Raw genomic sequence first — 23,697 nt, forward strand, 5'->3', positions numbered from 1 at the left:
ATTTGCTATACAGCACTTTGAGGTGAATTCCCACACATTGGTCACACTCCTCTAAGGATGACATTACTACTGTGGCTGCAGATTTTCTTCTGTTTATCTGAAGTAGGACATAAATGGCAGGATTGATTTTTGGGCTGATTTATGTTATAGTAGCATCCTTATGGGTTAATGAATGAGATTTAAAATATGATTTTGAAAGGAGGAGAATTTCAACCCAGCAATTGGATGCAGCGAGGTTGAGCCCATCCATGGTTTGTATTGACACAATTATAACTCAGCCTATGGAAGGCTTGTCTTCATTAGTTGTGAAGGAATTTTTAACCTAAGAATGTTAGGATCTGTGAAAAGGAATGTGTTTAACTTTTTTAACTAAAGCATTTGTACTTTTAAATAGTAGTTTAGATGAAGTAGAAAGAAATTCAGAAATCCTGCGGAATGTAAATTTTTAACTCTAAATGAAGAAAAAATGGGTGTTATCAGGGTATAGTTAAAAGGTAAAACGTATATTAAACTGTTAATAAAATTTACCCAGAAGGGATCATGTTGTATAGTGCTCATAGAGGGGAGACAATTAAGCTTAAGTATTTTGGATTTAATAGCTTTTAATTCTTTGATGGTTTGACTAAGCATATTGTTTACAAAGTCTGCCTTTTTTGTGCAGGCTCCAGCAATATTAAAATAATTTTCTACTGCAAAGATTACAAAAAATGGATTTAAAGCCCCTGACCATTTTTAAAAGAAAAATGACAGGAAGATATTTTACATGAGGTTTTTGTCTCAGTGAGTTCCGTAAATAGACAATACCAGCAACTAAGGTGTACTGGAGAAAACAGATGAAAGTGGCTAGTCTTGTTTCTCCTGTTGTGGATAAAGAGAGGCAGATACACTTGTGATTACAGCTACTGGACTGGGTTCTGTTCCTGGCTCTGCCACAGAATTGGTTTGTGACTTTGAGTGTCTAACTTAATCTCTGTTTCAAATTCCCTATTAGTAAAATGAGGATAATGATACTTACCTGATAGGTGTGTGGAAGTGTGAAAGGGAAAAGAGGATTTGTGTGCAGTTATTTTGGTTTGGTTAAGAGACAGAGCAAGAAACAGGCCAACCTTAACCCTAATAACGAGATTTGTAGAAAGGGGGTTTGTGCAAGGCGGATGGGAAAACTACAAGGGACCTTGCTTTAAGATAAGAATGGAATGCAATGTTGACTAAGATAATGGGAAGAAAAATGTATAAACAGGACACAGCTATATGTAATGAAAGGGTATACATATTGCTTTATATTGTTTGTACTTTGAAGATTTGCCTAAGGAGAGACACACTGTCCAATTGCTGTCTTTCCTGCAATTGCATGAATAAATTGTCTGACTTGTTGCAAATAACCTAAGAGTGAAGACTGAGTTTTCTTCCACAGGTGTGTTGTAAGGAAATGGTCTTTAATGTTTGTGAGGCTTTCATACGGTAGAAAGGCCCATCAATACTAAACAAGTAGAGAATGGTTTAATTAGGAATTATTCTGGCCTTCTACACATTAGCCCTTTCCTCCTAAAATTTCCCACCATTGGTGTTAGGATAGAGTAGATACCAACGTTTCGGGCTAGTTGAACTCCACACCGGTGTATGGCAGTGCTACCGCTGGAGGTGTATCAGTGCGAGCTGGTGTTCATACAGCCTTGGAATTTTAGCTGGTGAAGAAGGGGTGTGGTGGAAAAAATGTACGCAAACGTATCTTGAACCTTTTAGTCAAGTACAGTCTGGCTCATAACTGTGAACTGCTAACGGTTGGACTTTTGTAGCGAGGTACAGCTGCTATGTCTTTGGTCAAATCAGTGTGCAAGGTAAGCTCAACAAATGACAAAAGTTGTAAGATGTTTTAGGGGTTCTAGTTAACCTCTCTAAGAGTATTTTCTTGGACTTGCCACTTGAAGCTGTTTCTACAGAATAGTCTTCCTTTTCTTAAAACCTTCTATATGGGCAGGATAAACAAGTAATCACCATTTGGCTTTTGGGTCCTCAGTAATACTTTGCTCTTCTAATATCACCTTCTGTCTGTAGACCCCAGAGGGTGTCTCTACATGGCAATTTAAACATCTGCGACTGGCCTGTGTCAGCTGACTCGGACTCGTGAGCCTCAGGCTGGGGGACTGTAAAATTGCAGTGTGGACATTTGGACTCAGGCTTGAGCCTGGGCTGTGGGAGCTTCCTCTCTCACGAAGTCCCAGAGCTCAGGCTCCAGCCCAAGCTCAAACGTCTACAGTAGCTAAAATGGACCAGCTGCAGGTGTTTCATTGCGGTGTAGACATACCGTGAGTGCTTTACAAATGTAAGCAAATTAAACCTCCCAATATGAGGAAGCTAAGTGGTAGAATCCCCATTTTGCAGATTGGAAATTGATTCAATGGAAGGGTAAGTGCCCAGAGTCACTAACACTTAATTCTGTATATGTCGTAAGTGGCCGTGCAACTCTGAGACTTGAACTACAAGACACAGCTTTGTCATATATATATATATATTATTTCAGAAAGACACATCTGCTTTATACATACCTTTCATTGTTCCTCAGAACTGAATCTGTATCCTTGCTCTGGCATTCAGATTTACATTTTCAGCATTTTTTTCAGTTTTATAAATTGAACTTCCATTTTGTCGTCGTCTTTTGGATTTTGATATTTGGTTTCCTGTTAGTGAAAATAAAAGAAATATGTGTACATTCAGTCAGGACACAGTGAACTGCAAGGAAATTAGGTCTGGAGAAAAATGTGCAGAAAAAATAGTTTATTTTGCACTAATGTAAATCTGTTCATATAGGTGGAATGAAGTTTATCTGATCCTCAAAAAAGGGTTGAGAAGTCTGAATTTTAGTTATAGTATACTGTGCTAGGACAAATCTTTTACCTTTTTTAAAAAACCTTTGTTCTACAAGAACAAATGTCTTTAAAACTAAAGTATAGAAAAATTACATAAGATTGTGCCAAGGACTGAAGATTTATGTAAAGCAGGAGCACTGACTTATAGCTAACTCTGGAAACCAAGTGGTGAAAAGAAAAGGGGTAAGGCTTAAAATAATGTTTTTTCAGAGGAGGTCTGTGATGATGTATATTCACAAATGAATATAACACATTACATTTAGGATTTTTCTCTTCCTCAAACGGAAAAATGTCTAATTGCATGTAGGAATACTTAGTATGTATTGTGCCTCATGAAGTGAAGCTTATGTAAAATAGCTTTTTATTTATGAGTCACCATAAAGGCTTTCCAAGAATTTTGTTTCCTGATTTTTTGGGAGGTGTGTCGATCGGGAGGAAACTGTGATTGCAGCAGACTGGCTGTTTTATCACTAATATTTTGTTTGAAGAGTATTTCTCATTAAAATACAGAATTGAGGTCAGCGTGCATGCTGAAAAATTTCTGATTTCTGTTGTCAACAAGAATAGCAGTTTTATGCGTATCAGTATGCTGGTTTGGTAGAGGCAGCTAAATTATGCCAATTTGAAAGTCAAAACCAATTGAGCTGCACAAGAGCATGCTTTTTATGGTCAAAATAGGAAACATTAGGGATGTTTTGGAGGTTATGTAAAAACTTTAATTTGTAACCACACAATATAAGTGCAGTCTAAGCGGGAGGCAAGAATAGTTGCGTATGCCATTTGCTGTTTCTTTGGTGTATTAGTTAAATAGCGTTACAGCACACTTTTTGTTGGAAGATGGTTAATGTGTGCCATTATTAATTTTAAAAACCTGCAGCCTCTTCTCCGCTCCCCCCGAACAGGTGCCCATAGTGCTTCAGATATGCTACTCTTTCATTTATGGCTACTTTGATTTTGCTATTTCATTCTAAAATATGATTTTTTTTTTTTTTGCATTAGTTTTTGCTTTTCATGCAAATGTGGTAGCATACCTGGTACGGAAGCAGGATACAATACTTTTGTTGTATAAGCAAATTGATGTGTTGGAAAAACTGTCCTCAGAACTTTGGATTGGGGTTTGAATGAATAATATTGCTTCTACTTAATTTAATGTAATACTTTTTTGTAATTTTGATGCAGGAATGAATCTTTAACCAGCTCTGTCAATATAGTCAAAGTGAAAAGGCTGCATGCTGCAGTAGTTATCCTGATTAAGATTAACTTTAACAGAACTAGTTCAGACTCTAAAATACTTGTCCATTTTAAAGACGGTTACAAGTAGTTTAAATCCATTTGTAAGATTTAAAAAGAATATATAAACCCAGTTTACAAAGAGAGATTTTTTTATTAATAAACTTCTTGCAGTGCTGCAAAATAACTAATGTTTTGCAACAAAATAATGATCCTGTGAACAGATTCCTGAAGACGGACTAAAATGACATTTGATGATGATCAAATTTTGCAGTTTCGTAACTTCTAAAAAGCATAGGAAATTCACTGCTCTAAATTCATATGTTCTCTAGTGTTCTCTGAACGAGTGCCAGAATTGTGAGAGAGATCCTGCCAGACCCTGCTTTTCAGTAGCATGTTTAAGTACTGGCAGGCAGATCTCAGTTTCTTTACTTAGTTATTAATTCTTCCTTTCATTTTATTACTTGCTTTACAACGTTCTTGGCTTGTTGGTATTGTGAAAATTGATGTTGCTGAATGTTTTCTTCTAACAGCAGCTGAGCTAGTGTCTGTACTGTGGTACAACTGAGCTAGTCTGATTGATGTACTGCAATGTTACTAATATATCTCTCTCCTTCTCCGTTCCCTCATCCTCCACATTGAGTGGGGGTAGATGTTTGACCTTGTGGATTATAATGCATTAACTAATTACTACTAAAAATCCATAATTTGTAATGGCTTAGCTGACTGTACCAGGAATGAAACTTCTTTCTCTTGAATGTTGCAAGATCTTCACCACTCACAGTTTAATGTGTTCGCATGTTCATCTTTCCCCTTCCCCTTTTACTTTCAGGCTGGAGGTTCGCAAGTGATCTTCACAAATCCACTAGAAATTGTCAAGATCCGATTGCAGGTGGCTGGCGAAATTACCACTGGTCCACGAGTTAGTGCCCTCACTGTATTACGGGACCTAGGCTTTTTTGGCCTCTACAAGGTAACTTTTTATTAAATGTGAATTGAAATCCAATACTTAAGAGCCTCTGTAAACAAGAGACATTAATTTAAGTAGATTAATTCCATCATGCTTAGGAAGGTTGATGTACAAATATGATCAGTATAGGACTCATCTTTGCTTCTTTACTGCTGCATGAGATGGCTACATCCTTATTCTTTACTTAACAAAAAGATTATATGAAATACTGTAGCAATAATGTTTGCTTGTAGGCATAGTCCTAGATTTCTCTCCCCCCACCCCACATGCGCACACAGACACACAGGGGAGGGGTAGGGGTAGGGGTAGAGATATGGCAATAAAAAGCATGGAATGTTGTGGCCCTCTAGTGTTCCCTGCATATACCTAAACAGAAAAGCTGTGGAAAAATATATGCATTCCAATCATAGCTAGTCTTTATCTAATGTTGTGCGTTTAGAATTATTGAAACATTGTGAATGTAGAATTATTCAAAACTATCTGGCCAGATCATCTGCTAGCTTAAATCGGTATAGCTCCTTTGACTAGAGTGCACTGCTTTACTTCATGCATCTAAGGATCTAACCTAATGTCCTACCCAAGCTATAATAAAAATTAACTGTTTTCCAGAGTGTAAATGACTTGATTTTAAATCCACTCTTGAGGTGTTAAAACGTAGAGACACGTTTTTTTTGGAGTTGTGGTTTTGATCTGCTGCTATGTTTCACATACCAGTTTATCCAGATGTTATAATTAATTTTAGTGATAAGCATTTAAGTGCCATATAAAACTAGTGTAGAAATACAGCCAACAGAACCAAAGAGGCTGGCATAAGGGCTAACCCCATAGTTTTCTGGCAAGTTTTCCCTGCCAGATTAATGGACCAGTTAGTAGAAAGGATAGGGATGGGATTGTTTATTTTTATGAGTGGGCACAGAGAGCCGTGCATTGTAGCCATTACCCATGTGAGCAATCCACACTCAAGCGGGTAATCTAGTTCTCCTCAGTTTATGCAAATAAGGGCAGCCAGGTTGGAGCTTGTTGTAGATAAGCATGGAAGGATAGGACATCTCGTTGTTCATAACGTTAAAAGTCATGTCTTAAGTTTAACCGCAGGACAGAAAGTAATGGTTATATTCTAGTAGTTCTCAAACTTTTTATTCCGCAGTGTACTGTGTAGAGAAGCAGGATAGACCACCTTCCTACTGTACATCCCTAATCCAGTGTTTGGTGGCGTAAAGCAATATTTTTCTGTATTTTTTGTAGTGATGTAGTTTTAAACTAAAACAAAGGACAGCATGAACACCATCTGAGTACTGAAAAAAAAAGTGCCACCAAATTTGTGTGTCATTTCCATTTGTAGTCATACAGTTCTTAAATTGTTCTGTTAACATCACAATGGAGAAATTGGCATATGTGAGCATACGTGGATGATCTATGTGTGTTTTGGCCTGGAGAGCAGTACAGACATCTGAATAGGACTTAATGGGGAATGGTTTCTCCCTCTAAATTGACTTGCTAATTTTTTGGCCATCTTACTGTAGCTGATCCTATTGTATACCCGTCCAATAGATGACATTATGGTGTTGCTTGGGGCCAACATTACAACTGAAAACGTGGCTGTGTTAAGCATTCCACATCCCTAAGGCTATACAGGCTTAGAGGACAGGTAGTGAACTCTACATATTCTAGTTGAAATGAATTAGAATTATGATTAGAAAGAATGCCAAATTACTTGATTAGAGTAGACTGTATAAATAACTTTTCTGAGCAGCCGGTACTAGTTGCATGCAACTGGTTGTATTTTTTTTATTTTAAACAGCATTATCATCACAGGTCGTTGTCACTTAATTTTCATATCTTGGTGTAGAAGCTTTGGAAATATTTGTTTGCTAGGCACAGGACTTTTTGTTAACGGTTTATAATGATGATTTCCAAATGTAGTTTTGCTTCTGAACATGTACCAAGTTGAATCACACGTTGCTGTGCTAAATATTCACTTAAGAGACCAGCTTTTAACCACACTGTGAAAGTCAGAGAAGCCTATTTTTTGTCTCTGATTTTGTCCTTTTATACGTATGTGGAATTCAGTGCCCATGAAACCTTGACAGTCCTGGCCATCAAAATAACACTTCGCCAAGGAACATATACAGTATACACAATGCAGTAAAGCTATTCCAAACTCCTGCACCAGTCTTCCTCACCCCGACCTGGAGAGGCTTTGGGGTGAAAGTAGTATTCTTCTGAATTTTCTTAGACAGCACAGATGAAACTGGAGTGAGATCAGTAACTCACTTGACATAAACCACCAGTCAACCATCAGAAACTACTGCCCCAAAGTATCTACCAATCTGGAGTGAATTTTAACCAGTGACTTGAACTGAAAGACACTATGCTTTTTTTTAAAGCTATCTAGTTCAATTAGCAAACTATTAAATTAAGTAAATACTGCAGTTGAATATCTAGATAATATTAAGTGCTCTAAATATTTTTTTAAATACCTGAGTGAATATGGACCCCACAGTGCTAAATAATAAAATGTTAGTACCTTGATAAAATATCTGTTTATGTTGATAATAATTACTCTAATGGGGGTAAGACAGATCTTCAATATTTTGAACTTGTTTGTTTTATGCTCAGTGTCCTTGAAAAGATAGTTCTGTGATTAAAACTCTATCCCAAACTGTGAATTTCCTTCCTTTATTAGGTATAAATCAGACCCCACCCCGCCCTCAGCATTGTAGAAACATGAGAAACATTTTTATTGGATGATGGCTTGACCTTGTGTTTTTGAATTGTAGAGTACTTTAACAGTCTGACAGAGGTTTGTCTGGAGTTCATATAAATATTCAGTCTGTTTAGTAACTAATTCTGGTGGACGGATGCTGTTTAGTACCAATGAATTTATCATCTAGATATAAACATTAGAAGCCATCTTTCTGACAGAGTGAGCAGACTTTGCCCCTCAGGGGGTCTTAGGTGCCAGACATCTCTTTTAGAGCCTTCAGTTAAGCCTTTCAGGGAGTATCCACTCTGGTTCAAGAAAGATGGAATGTAGAACTAACCTTTTGCTATCTGCCCTATCGAGCTCTGACTTCTTTGTATATGGTGGTATCTCTTTAGGTTTCTGTTCCCCCTTCCCCACCCCTTAACAGACAGATAAATCTCTATCCATCCTCAATAAAGTTGATGAAGAACTGAACCTGGCTCACCTAGGGTTGATAAATATTGCCATCTTACATCTAGCAACCCTAATTTCAGTACATCAGACTGTCAAGCTGCTAGTAATGTTGCTCAGGGCTAAATGCTACTGTAGACATGGATCTGAGTGGGGTTTGAAAGGGGGAGTGTCAACATCATGACAGTGCTCCTCTTTCCATTTGACCCTACAAGAGCCCTTCCTGAGTGCTCTTGAATGGGGAGGCAATGCCCATTCTTATCTGAATAGTTTCCCACTGCTTTGCCTTATGAGGCATCAGAGAATAACTCCTTCAGTGTTAATTTACTCCTGCTTTCTGAACTCTCCTGTCCCTACGGCCAGTGGTAGTGCATCTGGGAAATTTGAAGAAAAATGATAGTTTAGACAAGGTTAAAGTGGGTTAGTATAAGACATTTGTAGCAGTAAAAGTACCATTGTCCTTTTATGGATTTTTCCTGTAGAGAGAGACAAGATTCTCTGAGTTTCCACTTGCAGAGTTTCCTGCCAATTGTTCTTTTGGGGGTGGGGGTTCCCTCCCACTCCCATTGTATTATATGGCAGAGGCGATGGCCCATGGAAAACAAGAAGCTAGCAGAGGCTCATACAACTACATTGAAACTGTCTGATGCTTGCAAAATGATAATTTGTTCAAAAAGGGGAATGGATACCTTAAGTAATCTTTCAACTATGATGGATGAGAACAGGCATATCAGTCAGTTAGTCCATCTGTTAGTACAATAATAGACCTAAAGTATTACTTGTCTGTCTGTACAAGACTAGCTTTTATATTGGGAGTTTGCAAACTTCTTCCTAAAGAATGGTCAACCAGTCTGCGGTATGCCAGCTTTTCAGTTCCTCTCATGCTGTTTTGATACTGTATTGATTTCTGGACAGCAAGGAAGAATCTGAAAGATTTGCATTGATTCTTCTTTCTTTAATCAGAAATAAATGTGTATGTATCAAAGCTGGCCTATTTACAATAGACCCTATACTTTATATATCTGTTATGCAGGAAGAAGTCTCCTTATTAGAATTTTGCCTAAGTAGTGACTGATCAAGGACGTCATGATTTGGGTCAGTTGGAGTTTTTTTGTCTGACTTTATCACTTAAGCATACAGTGAATTCTCAGCAAATGCATAATATTCAACTGAGCATTGAACTGGGAACTAGAAAGCAAGAACATTAGCGCACCACACAATCAATTTCTTCTTATATCTTAAAAATTTAATATCTCCATCATGGCTCTTAAATGTAGAGAAGATTTGCTAAGGAGCCCAAGTACTAAACTAGCCAAGTTAAATTACCCTGTGTATCATGGAAGAATATGTTTTCATGATCTGAAACTTTAGCTAGGAACCAGAGAATCATACATGCTGATCCTGTCTTCACCATAAATATTCATGCACAACCTGAAAGGAACTCCCAGTCTTTGGCCAAATTCCATCTATTTTTGTGTTCATTTCCAGCCCTGAAACAGTTTTTTCCAATGTCGTAAGTAAAAAATATGCACTATTAGTTGTGGATGATGTGAGCATTCCTTTTCTGCATTAATAAATAGAGCAGCCTTATGTAAAGATGACTAAGTATAATTTCAGAGTAACAGCCGTGTTAGTCTGTATTTGCAAAAAGAAAAGGAGTACTTGTGGCACCTTAGAGACTAACCAATTTATTTGAGCATAAGCTTTCGTGAGCTACAGCTCACTTCATCGGTGCCACAAGTACTCCTTTTCTTTTTAAGTATTATTTCTAATGTCTGCAAATTAAAAAAAAGGAAATGTTATGTAGACCCCACATTGCATCAAGTTGAGCAGTGTCTTGTATTGCAAAGTTTTCATCCTACATTGCCAGCTATTCTGGTGTTTACCTGCACCGTTAATGAGAATCTCCTGGGCAGAACTAAATATGGATGAGATGAAAGAGGAATATGAAGCCTTTGTTGTCCTACTGTATAATTATAAACCAAAAGCAATTTTTGAGGAAAAAATGCTACATTCTGATTGGCTGTTTAGTGACCTGATCAGATAATTGACATTCTTTATCTACCTTTTTTTTTTTTTTTTTTACAAATATATCCTTGTGATAAAAAGTGTAAAAAGTCAGGTGTGGGGTTTTGTTTTTTGTTTTGTTTTTTTCCCCCACCTCTAAGAAGCCTGTGGTGCACAATCTGTTATTGGTCAGAAAATCCCATCATTTGAGAAAGGTTGGGTTGACCCTCCTTGCTTATTTAAGCTAGTCAGCAAATATTTTTCTTTTTATCTGAACTTTTGAACTACTTGTGTCACGTTTTAGAGTAATTATTCTAGAATATCCTACCGTTCATACCACCTGCTCCTTTGGGGAGGTAAATATTGTGCCCCTTACATTGAGCCAGTTTGTTTCCTTAGTTATCTTTCAAATTCTTCTGCAGCTACCAGGGGTGGGTGTTCTGTGGATGGCAGTTATTGTGAGAAAGTAGTTGGCAGACACCCAAAGCAGACAGAATACTTACTTATTCTAACCCATAATATGCTATTTGTATTTGCAGAAGAAAGGGAAAAGTTGGTTTTGTCGGGTTAGTGTCTTTAACAGTTTTTCTTTAATTTCTGGTTTATTTTAATGGTAGTATAGTAGACTTATACATCTCACAGTACAGAGTTCTGGAGTCATCTTACAAGATTCAGCAAGGTTCACAGTCTGTCTTTCACTGTAATATTTCTCTGTGCTATGAATAAGGTCAAACTGAAGTCTGTAGAGTGTTCTGCTCATTTCTGTTGGAATATTTAAAAAAAATTACTGTATAATACTCAAACTTATTTAACACAACATTTAATAAAATAATCTTTTAATTGCAATATAATGCAATTACATTATCAGGATGTATTCTTACCCAACAAAATACTATCCAAAGTAATAGTGTATCTTGTTACCTAAACATATAACAAATAACATTGCATTAAAATATTAATTGATGAAAAAATAAATGTTAGGTCCCATTTTAAATAGCTAATATTAGAAAATATTCAAGTCAAATTCTTATCAGAAAACAAGATATTGCCAGCAAAGGTTTGCACTTTAAGTGCTAGAATTTAGTACAAAAAACTTCCAAAACTCTGCACTGCTTAATTCTTGCCACGTTATGGATCGGTTCTTGGGGAGTTGAGACAGGAAGCCTGATCTCAGCTAACATGTTGTATGCCAAGCTTCCACTTGATAGATTTTTGAAAACAGCAGAGGTATCACAAATACACAAATGGTGTGTTCACAACAGTGTAATAAACATATTAAGCAGGAATATTTAGTAAAAGTTAAAGGGTGTTTACATAAGAGTACTCATTGTCACCCATACTAGTTCTCATGTATGAATACATGCAGTTTGAATAGTTGTATTAAAAATAACAAAAAAGAAAAAGGTAAAAATCCAACCCATCAAGTAATGCTGATAATGTTTATCTGGGACTTATCAAAGCATTTGAGATTGGTACTTTTTCCCCTCTAAATGCATACAGTTGTGTTTATTGGTTTAAATATATATATTGGTTTAATCCAATATGATTTTAAAATGAAGGAAATTACAGCGCCCCAAAATTGCTATGTCTAATTCTGTAACATGGATGGTTGCTGGTTGACTCTTAACCAAAGGAGTGCTACTTGGGGGCTGTTACCATTTTGAATCTGAAGGGTTAAGTTGCTAGTAAAAACGAAGAAGAATGCTAAGGGATCAAGAAGTGACATGCTGCCTATTGTTTGTAGCTATAGGATCAAAATAACAATTATACATGCCAAATAAATTCTAAACCTGCAAGGTAGAAAAAGAGGGGGTGGCTGTAAGTACAGGTGCCAGAAGCATTAAATAACCCTCTCAGACAAGGTGCACCACTGTTGTCTTGAATACTTCTAGGTCCCCCCAGTCTGGCATTTCCCCCCTGCACTAGACAATGTGCATTCACTGCAGGAGACTAGGTTAAGCCTGCGTCTCCCAGACCTGCTGGCTCCTTGTGCCCAACCCGACACAGAGGTGCCTTTGTGAGTATAATTACCCTCCCCTTGTAGTAGAAATAGTTTATTTAGAGCCTTATTTGCAGGTAGGGCTGGAATAAGCAGGAATTAGCATGCCAAAGAACTGCCCCAGCTCTGACTTGGATTTGTTTATCAGAATCCTCGGGGAAAACCAGGGATGCTTTTTCTCTATTGGTTTGTTCAGTGAGATACTATCCAAGATTAAGAGCTTTAAGGTCATTAAAGAGATTGAAGATGGGAGCCAACTGGCAATTGCATTAGGGAGGCGCATGTCGCGGTGTGTAGGATCTCCCAACAATTTCATGCCTGGCAGGGTCTGCGCCCTCGTTGCCAGAATAAACTCAGGCGGATGATCCTAACAACTTGCTGAGGACTGATTAAAACTCTGTTTGGCTTTCAACACGTTGTCCACATCAAAAAGGTGTGAGAAGTAAAATAAATGTTTCTTTAGCGTTTCAAGATACTGTGGCCAATCTCCCTAAGCCTTCCTAATTGGCCTAGGCTGGTTGCGGATGATTAACTTGAAGTTAAATGAGGCCTGCTTTTAAACATGCTTTCCCAGACTTTAAACAGAACGATGAGAGGAAACTTTAGACTGTTGTGATATTGGAACTGAGCCAAAGTGGGTTATTATTAAAGTGGATCCAAGTTTTGATCCAACTTTGTTTACACTTAAGCCAACTTAGTTGACAGACTTTCTCTCTGTGTACCTGAATGCATAATATTAGGGGTATTAAAAATATGCTATTTCCGTCTAAGAGAGTGCTGTTACTAGGGGGAAAATATTAGCAGTTCAGAGTGAATGAAGAGTTGCTTGTAGTTGTAGCGTATTAATTTCCACAGGTTATTTTAATTATGTGGAGATATGTCAGAGTATGAAGGAAACGCAGAGGAAAATATGCAGGCTGTTTAATGATAGCACTGCAAAGAAAATAAGAGCAATAAACTCTTGAGGCAAAGGCAATATGGAGATTTGCCTTGGGAAAAGAATGTTTAAAAATAAAGTTTTAGGGAAACAATGTTCATACTGCAAAATATCAATAGCTAGAGAGCAATAGTTTCTGAATGTTGCCTGTGAGGTAAATGTAACCAGAGCACACACTTGGTTGTTGCAGAATGTTGTCTGTTCACATGTAACTTTGTTTAAAAGAGAGTGGAAATTCTACGGGAAGATTAAAGATAGCCATAAAACGGGCTTCTGCCTCAGCATATAACAGGAATTCTTGTGTAGATAGTGATATGCACTAAATATCTTTGTACATCCTAAACGAAATACATGGGTTACCAGGCACTCTTGAGAATCCAGCCCTATCCAGTGCTCTCTGTGTAGGATGTCTGCTGGCACTAGTCAGCATCTCACTAACAGCGGTGTTGCAACTTGCATTAGTCATTGCTGCAATGTTCTCTGGCCACTGCACCCACACCGTATTGCCGGGAAACCTCCTTCCTTTTCCAGGAACTGATTTTGCCAATACAATTCCTGTACATCAGACTATACTTTCCCTAATCCAAATTTTTTCTCCTTTCAGTTACTCTGGCACCTTGGTGCTTCTGCATGTTTGTCTGCTAAACAGCATCTACTTGTAACAAGTAATCAATATTATACAATATTCCAGCACAGAAAAACTCCTCTAATATGTTTGGGCATATCATTAGATTTCATGAGATAAGTGCAGATCAGAGACTACTTACTCCGTTAGGCATAGGTTGACTTCTGAGAGATATTTCGTCCTGATTTGCCTGTCAGTCTTCCTAATGTAAATCTGAAGTAACTCTGTTGAAGTTACCACTTGTAAAACTGGTATGAGACGTGATACCTTAATAATGGCTTTGGTATAAGACTCTAAATAACCCCAACAGGTTAGAGGAGCAGCTTGGCACCTGTTGGAAGGATTGTGAGCAAAAAAAAGGTCTACCCTGAATCTGGAAGGGTAGACAGCCCAGGGCGGGAGACACAGGGGTCCTAGCCAAAGATGTGAAATACCTTTTACCTTTACTTTTCTCTTCCTTTCCTTCCCCTCTTTCCAAATATGTTAGCTGTTTGTCTCAACACATTCCTTCTAATCACAATCTTGGTGTTTTCAAACTCTTTGCTGGATCTCTGTACTGAAGTTCGTATGCAATTTCTTACTGCAGTTGTAACGTGGGCATTGGCATGTGCCCAGTTTTCATTGACCATCTGCAGAAGCTATACACCTCTTCCCATCTTGTCTGACTCTTTTACTTTCATGCTTCTGAAGAACTCCGGTTGTCTGGTGCTGCCCCAAAACTTCACTTGCTTTCTTCTCTTCTTTTAAACAAAAGGATTATTTCAGAGAACATAGCAAGCAATATTTCAGATCTTTAACTCCATTGGGTTTTCACATCAATTCGGCACATGGATAGTAAGGCAAATTATTTTATCAGCCAGTGTTGAAAATCTTTGTTTTATTTTTTAAAAAAATCTACAATTAATGTAGTCCTTGTGTTTTCCTGCAAATATAAAAGCGTGTTTGTGTAAGAATTGTGATTATGGGCACATTATCATTCTTTTGTAAAGGAAAGCATGGCTCATTGATCTCTCTGTCACACTGTGTTTTATTTTTGTTCAGCAGTTACATAGTCTATTGTCTGTAAATTGGTTGGGCTACACTTTTTTCTATGGGGTAATTATTGTAAAGGGGAAGCTCTTTGGTGAAGACCCAGCCTGTGACTTAGGACGTGTATCAAACTCATCCGGAACCTCATGCAAAGCTGGATTGCAAAAATTTCAACTACTTTTTGTTATCTAAAGAAGTTACCAGAGTTTACCCAAACAAGATGGCATTTTTTTCTATTAATGGCAAATAACTGCAGTATTAAGGCTAGAGGGAGAACAAGTGGAAAGAAACAGCATTTATTGAACCAACAAATAATACACAAACTTCTGTATGGAGTGAAATACATGTCTTTATTTCACACAATTTTGAAAAATATTGCTTTTTCTGCATTTTTTTTTTTTTTTTTTTTGCAGTAGGGAGGAAAAACTGGAATGTTGCTCAGCTTTCTCATCTCCGTTCTTGGTCTCATTATACTCTTTCTCTGACTACTCAATTTTTGTTTCACACAGGGCGCGAAGGCATGTTTTCTACGCGATATCCCCTTCTCTGCCATTTACTTTCCATGTTATGCTCACTTGAAAACTGCATTTGCAAATGAAGATGGACAAGTTAGTCCTGGAAGTTTGCTCATGGCTGGATCAATAGCTGGTAAGTACCTGATTTTCTTTGTGTATGGCATCCTATTGCACCTAGATATCACTAATAGATGCTTTAGAAATGTTTTTATTAGTGAGATACCTGATGTGACGGTGTAAAATAATTGCTCTATATCAAGATGTTAACATTTAGGTATTAAATTGCAGGACATATAACTGATCCAAATGAGCTGGTGTTAATATTGAGGAACTCCTTGTATTTTTGACCTACCGTTAGCATTTATATTACCATTTGTAGTAGTAAAAAGAGAGCAAGATTTTAGTCCTGAAATATTAATGTAGTGTGACATCTTGCCTAGTCAAGTTATTATGCTGTTGTCTGTTTTGGTTGGTTGATTGGGCAAGTTGTTACTGTAAAAGTGGTTCATGAAAATATTCATTTCATTCTCTACTTCTTTGTGATCAAAAGAAACTTGAGTATCCATTTTGGTATGAAATCCAAATGCATACTAATGATACAAACATCTAAGCAGGCCACTAGCAGACTCTGACAGCATGGTAAAAGTAAGTCATTGACCACAGTATCCCACACAGCATCTTGGCTTTGTGTTCTTATATTTTATTTTTCTACTTAATCTTTTTTATTAAAAAAATATTAATACATTTCTGGTGATTTTGATCCAGTTTCTTTGAATCAGCATATACTTAAGGCAGCATAAGCAAAATAATAAATAAAAGTCCGTCCAAAAACTGAACACCAGTTATGATGATAGATAATAGAAATGTAATGGTCCTGGAAAAAGCCTGTTTCTGTTTTGCATGATATGAAAAGACAGATAATAGATGCCTGTTTCTACCCTGCTGCGTTGTTAAAGGGTTGGTGGGAAGGGTGATTGTATGGATCACAAATCCACATTTTTCTCACCTGCCACATGGGAAATCTGGTCAGAAAAGGCAGTTGTTGGGGGTTTTTTCCTTGTGCATCCCAAATTGTCAATCCTCAGGGCTCGTTTAATTCTGCTTTTGGGGACTGAGACTGAATGTTGGCACTCATCTTGGGAAACTGCTGCACTGCTGACAGGTGTTCTATATTCAGCATGTGTTTGTACTGATGAGTTTCATCTCTAAGTGTGTATGCACTAAAGGGCTAGAATATATAATGTAAGGATGCATTTTCCAACCCAAATTTGCCTCTGTGGCTGCTGCTGAGCTTCTAGGGCTGTGAGGATTTTAAAAGGTCGCTGCAGTCTTAATTGAGCATCTGCTTAGCTGAGAGGGGCCCATCAGCCTAAAATTCCTCCTCCTTCCACATTCTGTATCCTAAAGCTCAGCAGACTCCAAATCACAGGCAAAGGATGCAGAGGCTCTGCTGAGGGAAATGTGAATACAAATATAAGGAGAAGGAATTGCCTCCTTCCACTCCCCCTCCCCCCCATGTTAATGGCTCATAGACTATTAGACCTAGACCAGTGGTTCTCAAACTTGTTTACTGGTGACCCCTTTCACACAGCAAGCCTCTGAGTGTAACCCCCCTTATAAATTAAAAACACTTGTTTATTTATTTAACACCATTATAAATGCTGGAGGCAAAGTGGGGTTTGGGGTGGAGACTGACAGCTTGCAACCCCCCCATGTAATAACCTCGCTACCCCTTGAGGAGTCCCGAACCCCAGTTTGAGAACCCCTGACCTAGACATCTCCTCTGTAAGCAGCACACACTCCAGCAGTTGTAAGTAAAGGGCTAGTGGATCAGGAGGAAGATGGAGAGAAATAAACCCAGTACAGGTAGTTGAATTGCTCAGAATGTGGTTACTTGTGGTTTTTTTTAAATTCCCCTCTTCTTGTAGACAGCTGGGCAGCTTTTTGTTGTCAAGGGCACAGGAGTGTCTCTGGGAAGAGTAGCCTGCTTATATAGCTAGCATTTGTGTGTGTCCAGACTTTGGGCAGCCTGGAACTTCTGGACATCTTCAGCTGGATTATGGCCCAGGCTTAACTCTAAAAACCAGATAGTCTTGATGAATCCTGTGCCGTCACTTCTTTCTACTAGCTCTTTGTGCAGTGCCTTGTAGAGCATAGGAATTGAGCTGGCACCAGTCAAAACATCTCTAATCGAATGGCTGGTGCTTAAAAAAAACCAAAAAACAGAAATTGTTGAAAGAAGATTGAGTTAAACTCATGTTAATTCTAACCCATTTTGATGGAACAAAACAATTTTTGAACTTTGGAGCCTATCTACAGACCTGAAATATAAACTCGTATTCTTAAGCCAACCCATTTCTTAGATGTTAGTATTTTTCTCTTTCTAGCCATTGTCAGGTGATTGCAGACTGAGATAAATGTCGCTTTGAAGTTCAGCCACAGAAGCAGTCAGCATAGTTGCTGATATGTGCTAGGAAATCAGCTATAACGGGAATTTTATCCAGTATTTTCAGTAAAATTCCATTCCAGGTTAACTTTTACATAAGCAGATTCCTGCACAGTATTAGAGTCATGATGCTCATCATGTGGAACAGTGCAGGGACATGGGTGCCCTATTTTTACAGAAGTAAGATATTTCTTTTATTAGAGGCAAGCTAGTAACTCTAAAGATCAAAACAAGGGATTGATGAACTGGTGAACTGGAAGATTGGCGCTCTCACTAAAAAGTCATGGGCATGTCATGGAAAAACATCTCTAAAATGTTGGGTCATATCCTCAGCTGGTGTAAATCAGTCTAACTCTTTTGACTTCTGCAGAGGCAGGTTGGTTTACTTTAGCTGAGAATCTGATCCACCGTAGTTAGAGCCAATTCTGCATCAGTAGTATTGCATTATGTTTTCAGGAGTGTGAGCCTCAAAATGTGCTCGAACTCATCTTAGTTGTGGAAAATACCCATCTTGCACAGCACATGTACATGTAAATGTGCACATGTATCTTATGCATGCATGCCTATTTCTCAAGATGTGACCCATGTTATTTATATATTTCTTTTCCCCTTTTTTGTTGTTAGGGACATGTATAAAATCAAAACTTTTTTTCCTTAGTTTGATCTTCTCCTGTTGCTCCTTCTTCACCTAATATCCCAGTTTCTTTGTTACAACATTTGATGTGGAGATTATAATAATGTCAGAGGATCACAAGTTAATTTGTTCTTTCTGCTTATTTCTCCTATGAACCTCCTCATCCCTTCCCCCTTATCCCTCTTCATTTTATGTCATCTCCTGCTGTGTAATTTGTCTAATTTCAATTGTAAGTTTGTTTTTAAACACAAATGTCCCTAGTAATAAATAACAGGTGAGGAGAGAGATGAGAGATGGTAATTAACATAGAGTAAGCAGTATTGTTTCTAAGTATGTCTTTTGGTTTTCCTCTAAAACATTGGTTGATCTCTAAAGGACATCTTTAAGTTGAAGATGTAAATATATCCTGTGGTCAGTAATGGTAAGTGGGGGAGTAAATCAGCATTTCTGGAATTTAGTTCAGGTGCAACTTTAACCGTGTTTTAGCCTTTGCCTGCCAAATTTGCAAACATGAAAGTTTGTGTGTGAGCACATGCTCATGCATGCTCACGTGCTTGCTTCTTTTCTGGGTTTAGGGAGAGGAGGAGCGGCTCCTATTTTAGTGATATGCGCACACTTACACACAGCTTTCAAAGCAGTCTGTTAGAAGGGTGAGATGGTGCTTTGAGCCAGACCATACTGGTTTGGACAAAAATTGTTACACAATTATTAAGCCTTAAAAAAAAAAGCAAAGGAGATTTATGCATCTGTGTCTGACCAACTTGGTTTGGAACATATGCAGAATGGAAAAGTAATAAAACCATAAGAGACAGTGTCTTTTGAGCACAGTCTCGCTGCTTTTTTTTTTTTTTTTAAAAATCTCAACATGGGCAGCCCTGATTTGCTACAATGACTTTAGAAATCTCGCCTGCTGTAATTCAGTATTTGTTGCTTTCAGTTGATTATCTGCCAGAGTAAATTTAAATTTACCTCCAAATATTAAACTGAGGATGTCAGACATTGCTCTGCAGCTGAGAAATGTGAGTTTCCTAATGAGAAAAATGAACCCTTTAAACCTTCGCTTGTGCATCTTGCTGATTGTGCACAACATTACCTAGCTCCCAGTAACATCTTGCATGAGGTTGTTTAAGGTGTGTGTGAACATGCTTTTTCCAGCGCATTGTGTGATGGGAATGTCAGAAACCACAAAGGGGCGTGAAAGGAAGAGATGAACGTCCTCTCCAAAACCTGTTAACTTGTTAACTATTTAGGGTTATGGTTTGTACTGAAAATGTCTGTATGCGCCTCCTGACTTCAAATAAAAATATGGTGGAGCTGTTCATCTAACCAGAGCCTTATATGTGTGAAGCACTTTTCACAGTGGCTAGCCCTATTCTCTATTCTGCTTTCTCATTAAAAGCAAATATTTGGGGCCTGAGTTTTCTGAGGTAAGAATGAAAGGCACAGTAACCTTCCCGTGCAGGAAGCATCTAGTATGTGTCACAACTTACTGATACCAGTCTCTTTTTTTCCCCCGCTTCATTTTTAGGTATGCCTGCGGCCTCCCTAGTGACCCCTGCTGATGTTATCAAGACTCGATTACAAGTGGCAGCCCGGGCAGGGCAAACCACTTACAGTGGCGTCATAGACTGCTTTGGAAAGATACTGCGAGAGGAAGGCCCGAAAGCTTTGTGGAAAGGAGCTGGTGGTATGTAAACAACTTAGATGCCACTTGTTTGATGACAGGGAGCCAGTTGTGGTTTTTAATTGATTTTTGTTGCTCACACTTGTTTTGTTTTTCTTTCAAGCTCGTGTGTTTCGATCCTCTCCTCAGTTTGGTGTAACTTTGGTGACTTACGAGCTGTTGCAGAGATGGCTTTACATTGACTTTGGGGGAGTGTAAGTATACTGTGTGAACGTATCATTTGGGCCCCGATGCTGCAACTGGCTCTGCGGAAGCGAACCCCTGTGCCTCTGCAGAGTCAGTTGCAGGATTGGAACATTAGTTGTTAATGCTTTGCAGTTACAGAGAGAACTTTGAGATCGTGAGATAAAAGGCTTCACTGCACCAAATTAATTAAGCTTCAGTGGAATTTGAGCAAGCATTTCTGTACCCACTTCACAGCAAGCTGGGCCTCATTTTAGTACCATAACAGACCCTGAGAGGATATTTTGGACGTCAGTGTAAAATGAGACCCTCAGAGGATAAATGGCAGAACAGAGAATAGAACTTGGGATTCCTGACTCCTTCCTGTGCTAAATAATAGGCAACAATGCACCATTACTAAGACATTGCTGTTGGGGAGGGGTTCTGCATGTGACTGGGCAGCCTATTATTGTTAAAAGGGCTGCAGCAGTTGAAGAATGCAGTGATTGCTCAGTTGTTGGTGGAGCCTCAGTTCTGCCTCCCTTTACGCATGCACCACGTTTGCTTGTTGCAGAACAGGGATCTGATCTTTCCATCACAATGTATTGACTCTGTTGCGTCCTTTGCAACAAATGCAACTGCATTTAGGCAATGTTAACACGATAAGGCTTTTAAACGCACCTAAATGGTTTACGATGGCATCAGGGAGATCACAAGGAGGAAGCAAGAGTGGGTTTTGCTGGCATCAGTTCCCTTAGAAGTGTGTAGCTGAATTTGCCATTCTTTGGTTTTCCAGTGGAAGTACTGGGACTGTTAACAAAAAAAATCATGGTTAGTAAAACCATGCACAAAATATCCCCTTTCCCCAAGCATTGCTGTGTATGTACTGTTAGTGCCTTCTTAAGGTATTTCTATACTACAGATGAAGGTGTGATTGTAGCGTGGGAAGGCATAATCTACCTAGCACAGGTAAGAACGTACCCAGGGTCCTTGTAGGTTTATGCTGGGGTGACTAGCCCACGCTAAAGCCTCTGCCATCATGTTTTCACTACTTTTGTTACCCACACCAGCTAGATGAAAGCTAACACGGGTATGCCTACCGTTATCACAATCACGCCTTCATTTGCGATGTAGATACCTATACAAAAACGTTAGCTGTACAAACTCTACGGGTTCCTGGATGAGTGATGCAGAGTGCAGGAGCTGGGGATGGGATATGGCCACAGTTTACTGCAGTCTCATCGAGTAACATGCTGTACAATTTCATCTAGGTTTGACAACTCTCTGTGATGATTAGCATGAAAGCTGTTGGGATCTTTCTAAAATATTACAATGTGATTCTCATTACTTTGTAGCAGGGATGTTTTTGCCAAGCGGCTGTGGGATTTTTGACCTAAAGATAGTTGATTTACAATTTATGGAGCGATTTTGGTGTCAGTGTTTTTACGGAAGTTTAACTTTTATTTTGCAGAAAACCAGCTGGATCAGAGCCCGTTCCTAAATCCAGGATCACACTACCTGCTCCTAACCCTGACCATGTTGGAGGTTATAAATTAGCAGTTGCCACATTTGCAGGGATTGAAAATAAATTTGGACTATACCTACCTCGATTTAGGTCATCACCACCTACCTCACAGGCTGCTGCAGCCATTGGACCTTAAGATGTCATGTTACTGCTGTGGAGTTTTATTAGTGGTGAAAGAGCCACGTTTCTGATCAGTCTAATATTTCATTCCTTTAGCTTTTCATCATATATCAGTTAAGTGTCATTTCAGTTCTAAGGCAGTTTTCTTAAACGTAATCATTGGTCTTCGTGCTTCCTTAACCAGATCACTGTGAAATTATTACCAGTTATTCTTTGGGTTCAGGACCATGAATGTATTGTCCACATCTGACATGTGCTTTGTGTTTGGAAGGCACTAATATTAGATTCTGTTTGTGGGGCAGGATTAGGGGTGGGAGTTATGAATGCGATCATCTGACAGGTAACATTCAAATAAGGATTATTATGCCAAAGTGGCTGCATATTGGATATCACGCATTGTCACTGAAATAGTCAATAGAGATCATGGTGCTCAAGCAGAATGATTTTGACTGTACATGTAAATTGGTTATAAGCTTAGTGCGTTTGTAGACTTCAAAATATATATATATTCACACACACAGTACCTGAGTCTACCACTATGGCTTCAACTTTTTAAATAAGTACACGCACAAGTTCAGTTTCTGGATTGTATTGTGAAGCTTTTACGTGGAACATGTTTTTGTAATGGAAACCACATTTATAAATGTTGAGTCAAGGTATTCTGTTAATGGTATCAAAACGCTAGGAAGGAAGTGTTATTGTCCATAGTCTTTGCACTTTATGGAAGTACTTTTGGCATTTTATTACACGTACAGTGAAATTACAAGACTAGGTGCCTATCTTGGACATGCTGATATCTGGATTCTTGTTTGTACGATGCACTTAGTAAATGCTGCTTGTTTAAATAAATGCAATAGAAAAATCCATGCACTGTATCAATGGTACCTGCCTTAACTACTGGCTTGTAATTGGAAATTATTTGTTTCTAGATTATTTACTTTATTCAGTTGAATAAAGAGATTAAAATATTCTAGAACACAAGATTTTATCTGGGGGGAGGGGAGGGAGTGCCTTGCACAATGTTTAGTGGACTGTGTATTTATGAAGATAGAAATAAACCTTTCAAACGGCGAGACAAATGTCTGTTATGCAAGTTGCACAGCAGATTTAATGTGTGTCTTTCAATTTTATACTCTGTTTCGAGGCTAACTTTATTCATTATGTACAGGCATTTACAGGTTGGGTTAGGAATGTAGTTACTTTTGACCACCTGAGGCATAACAACTTGGGATTGTGAAGAGGAGAGCCCCTTTGATGCGGCTGTGGCTCAAGAAGAAACTTTTCTTTAGTTGAAAGCCTGAATTGGAGCAAACTTTCATTACTTTGAAGCTCTCTCTGTTTTGTTTAAGTAAGTAACTTTTAAACAATTTGCCTATATAGCCAGTGCAGGTTGAAGTGGGCCCCTGATGTTGCTCCTAAAAGGTGTCACAAGATTTAGGTCCTTACAGGGCAGTAATCCTTGCTAAATATTTTCATTTCTATTAAATGTGAAGTATGAGTTTATGGGAATATTAAAGTTCTGTACTTTGTAAAAATATTACATTATTAGGTATATGACATCATATTGGTTACACTGTAACTTGTCCAAATGCCAAATGGAAATGGATATATTAGTTGCATTATATATGGCTTGTTACAGAAAACTGCTTTAATTGGCAGTGTTTACATTTCAAACTAATCAGGGAAACGGAGCAGCAGGAGGAGTCTGGAGTATCCATAAATTTAAAAATTAATAAACACAAATATAATCTGATTGTAATTCTGTTTTGGGAACCCTGACAGCCATGCAC

The 23,697-nt window shown here is 38.3% G+C and overlaps 1 protein-coding gene across 2 annotated transcripts in view; it reads left to right on the forward strand.

The window, feature by feature from the left end:
- SLC25A13 (solute carrier family 25 member 13) overlaps window positions 1–22,773 on the forward strand; it is a 130,723-nt gene extending 107,950 nt beyond the window's left edge. For both annotated transcript variants that reach the window (XM_084618810.1, XM_084618809.1), the window contains 5 exons: window positions 4,930–5,070; window positions 15,331–15,469; window positions 19,945–20,103; window positions 20,204–20,294; window positions 21,734–22,773. In XM_084618810.1, coding sequence (XP_084474936.1) covers window positions 4,930–5,070; window positions 15,331–15,469; window positions 19,945–20,103; window positions 20,204–20,294; window positions 21,734–21,923 — 720 coding nt within the window. In that variant the 3' untranslated portion in view covers window positions 21,924–22,773. The remainder of the gene's footprint in view (window positions 1–4,929; window positions 5,071–15,330; window positions 15,470–19,944; window positions 20,104–20,203; window positions 20,295–21,733) is intronic.
- Window positions 22,774–23,697: the final 924 nt, after the last annotated feature.

The sequence above is a fragment of the Lepidochelys olivacea genome, assembly GCF_965140295.1.
Source record: "Lepidochelys olivacea isolate rLepOli2 genome assembly, chromosome: 2".
NCBI classification, from domain to species: domain Eukaryota; kingdom Metazoa; phylum Chordata; order Testudines; family Cheloniidae; genus Lepidochelys; species Lepidochelys olivacea.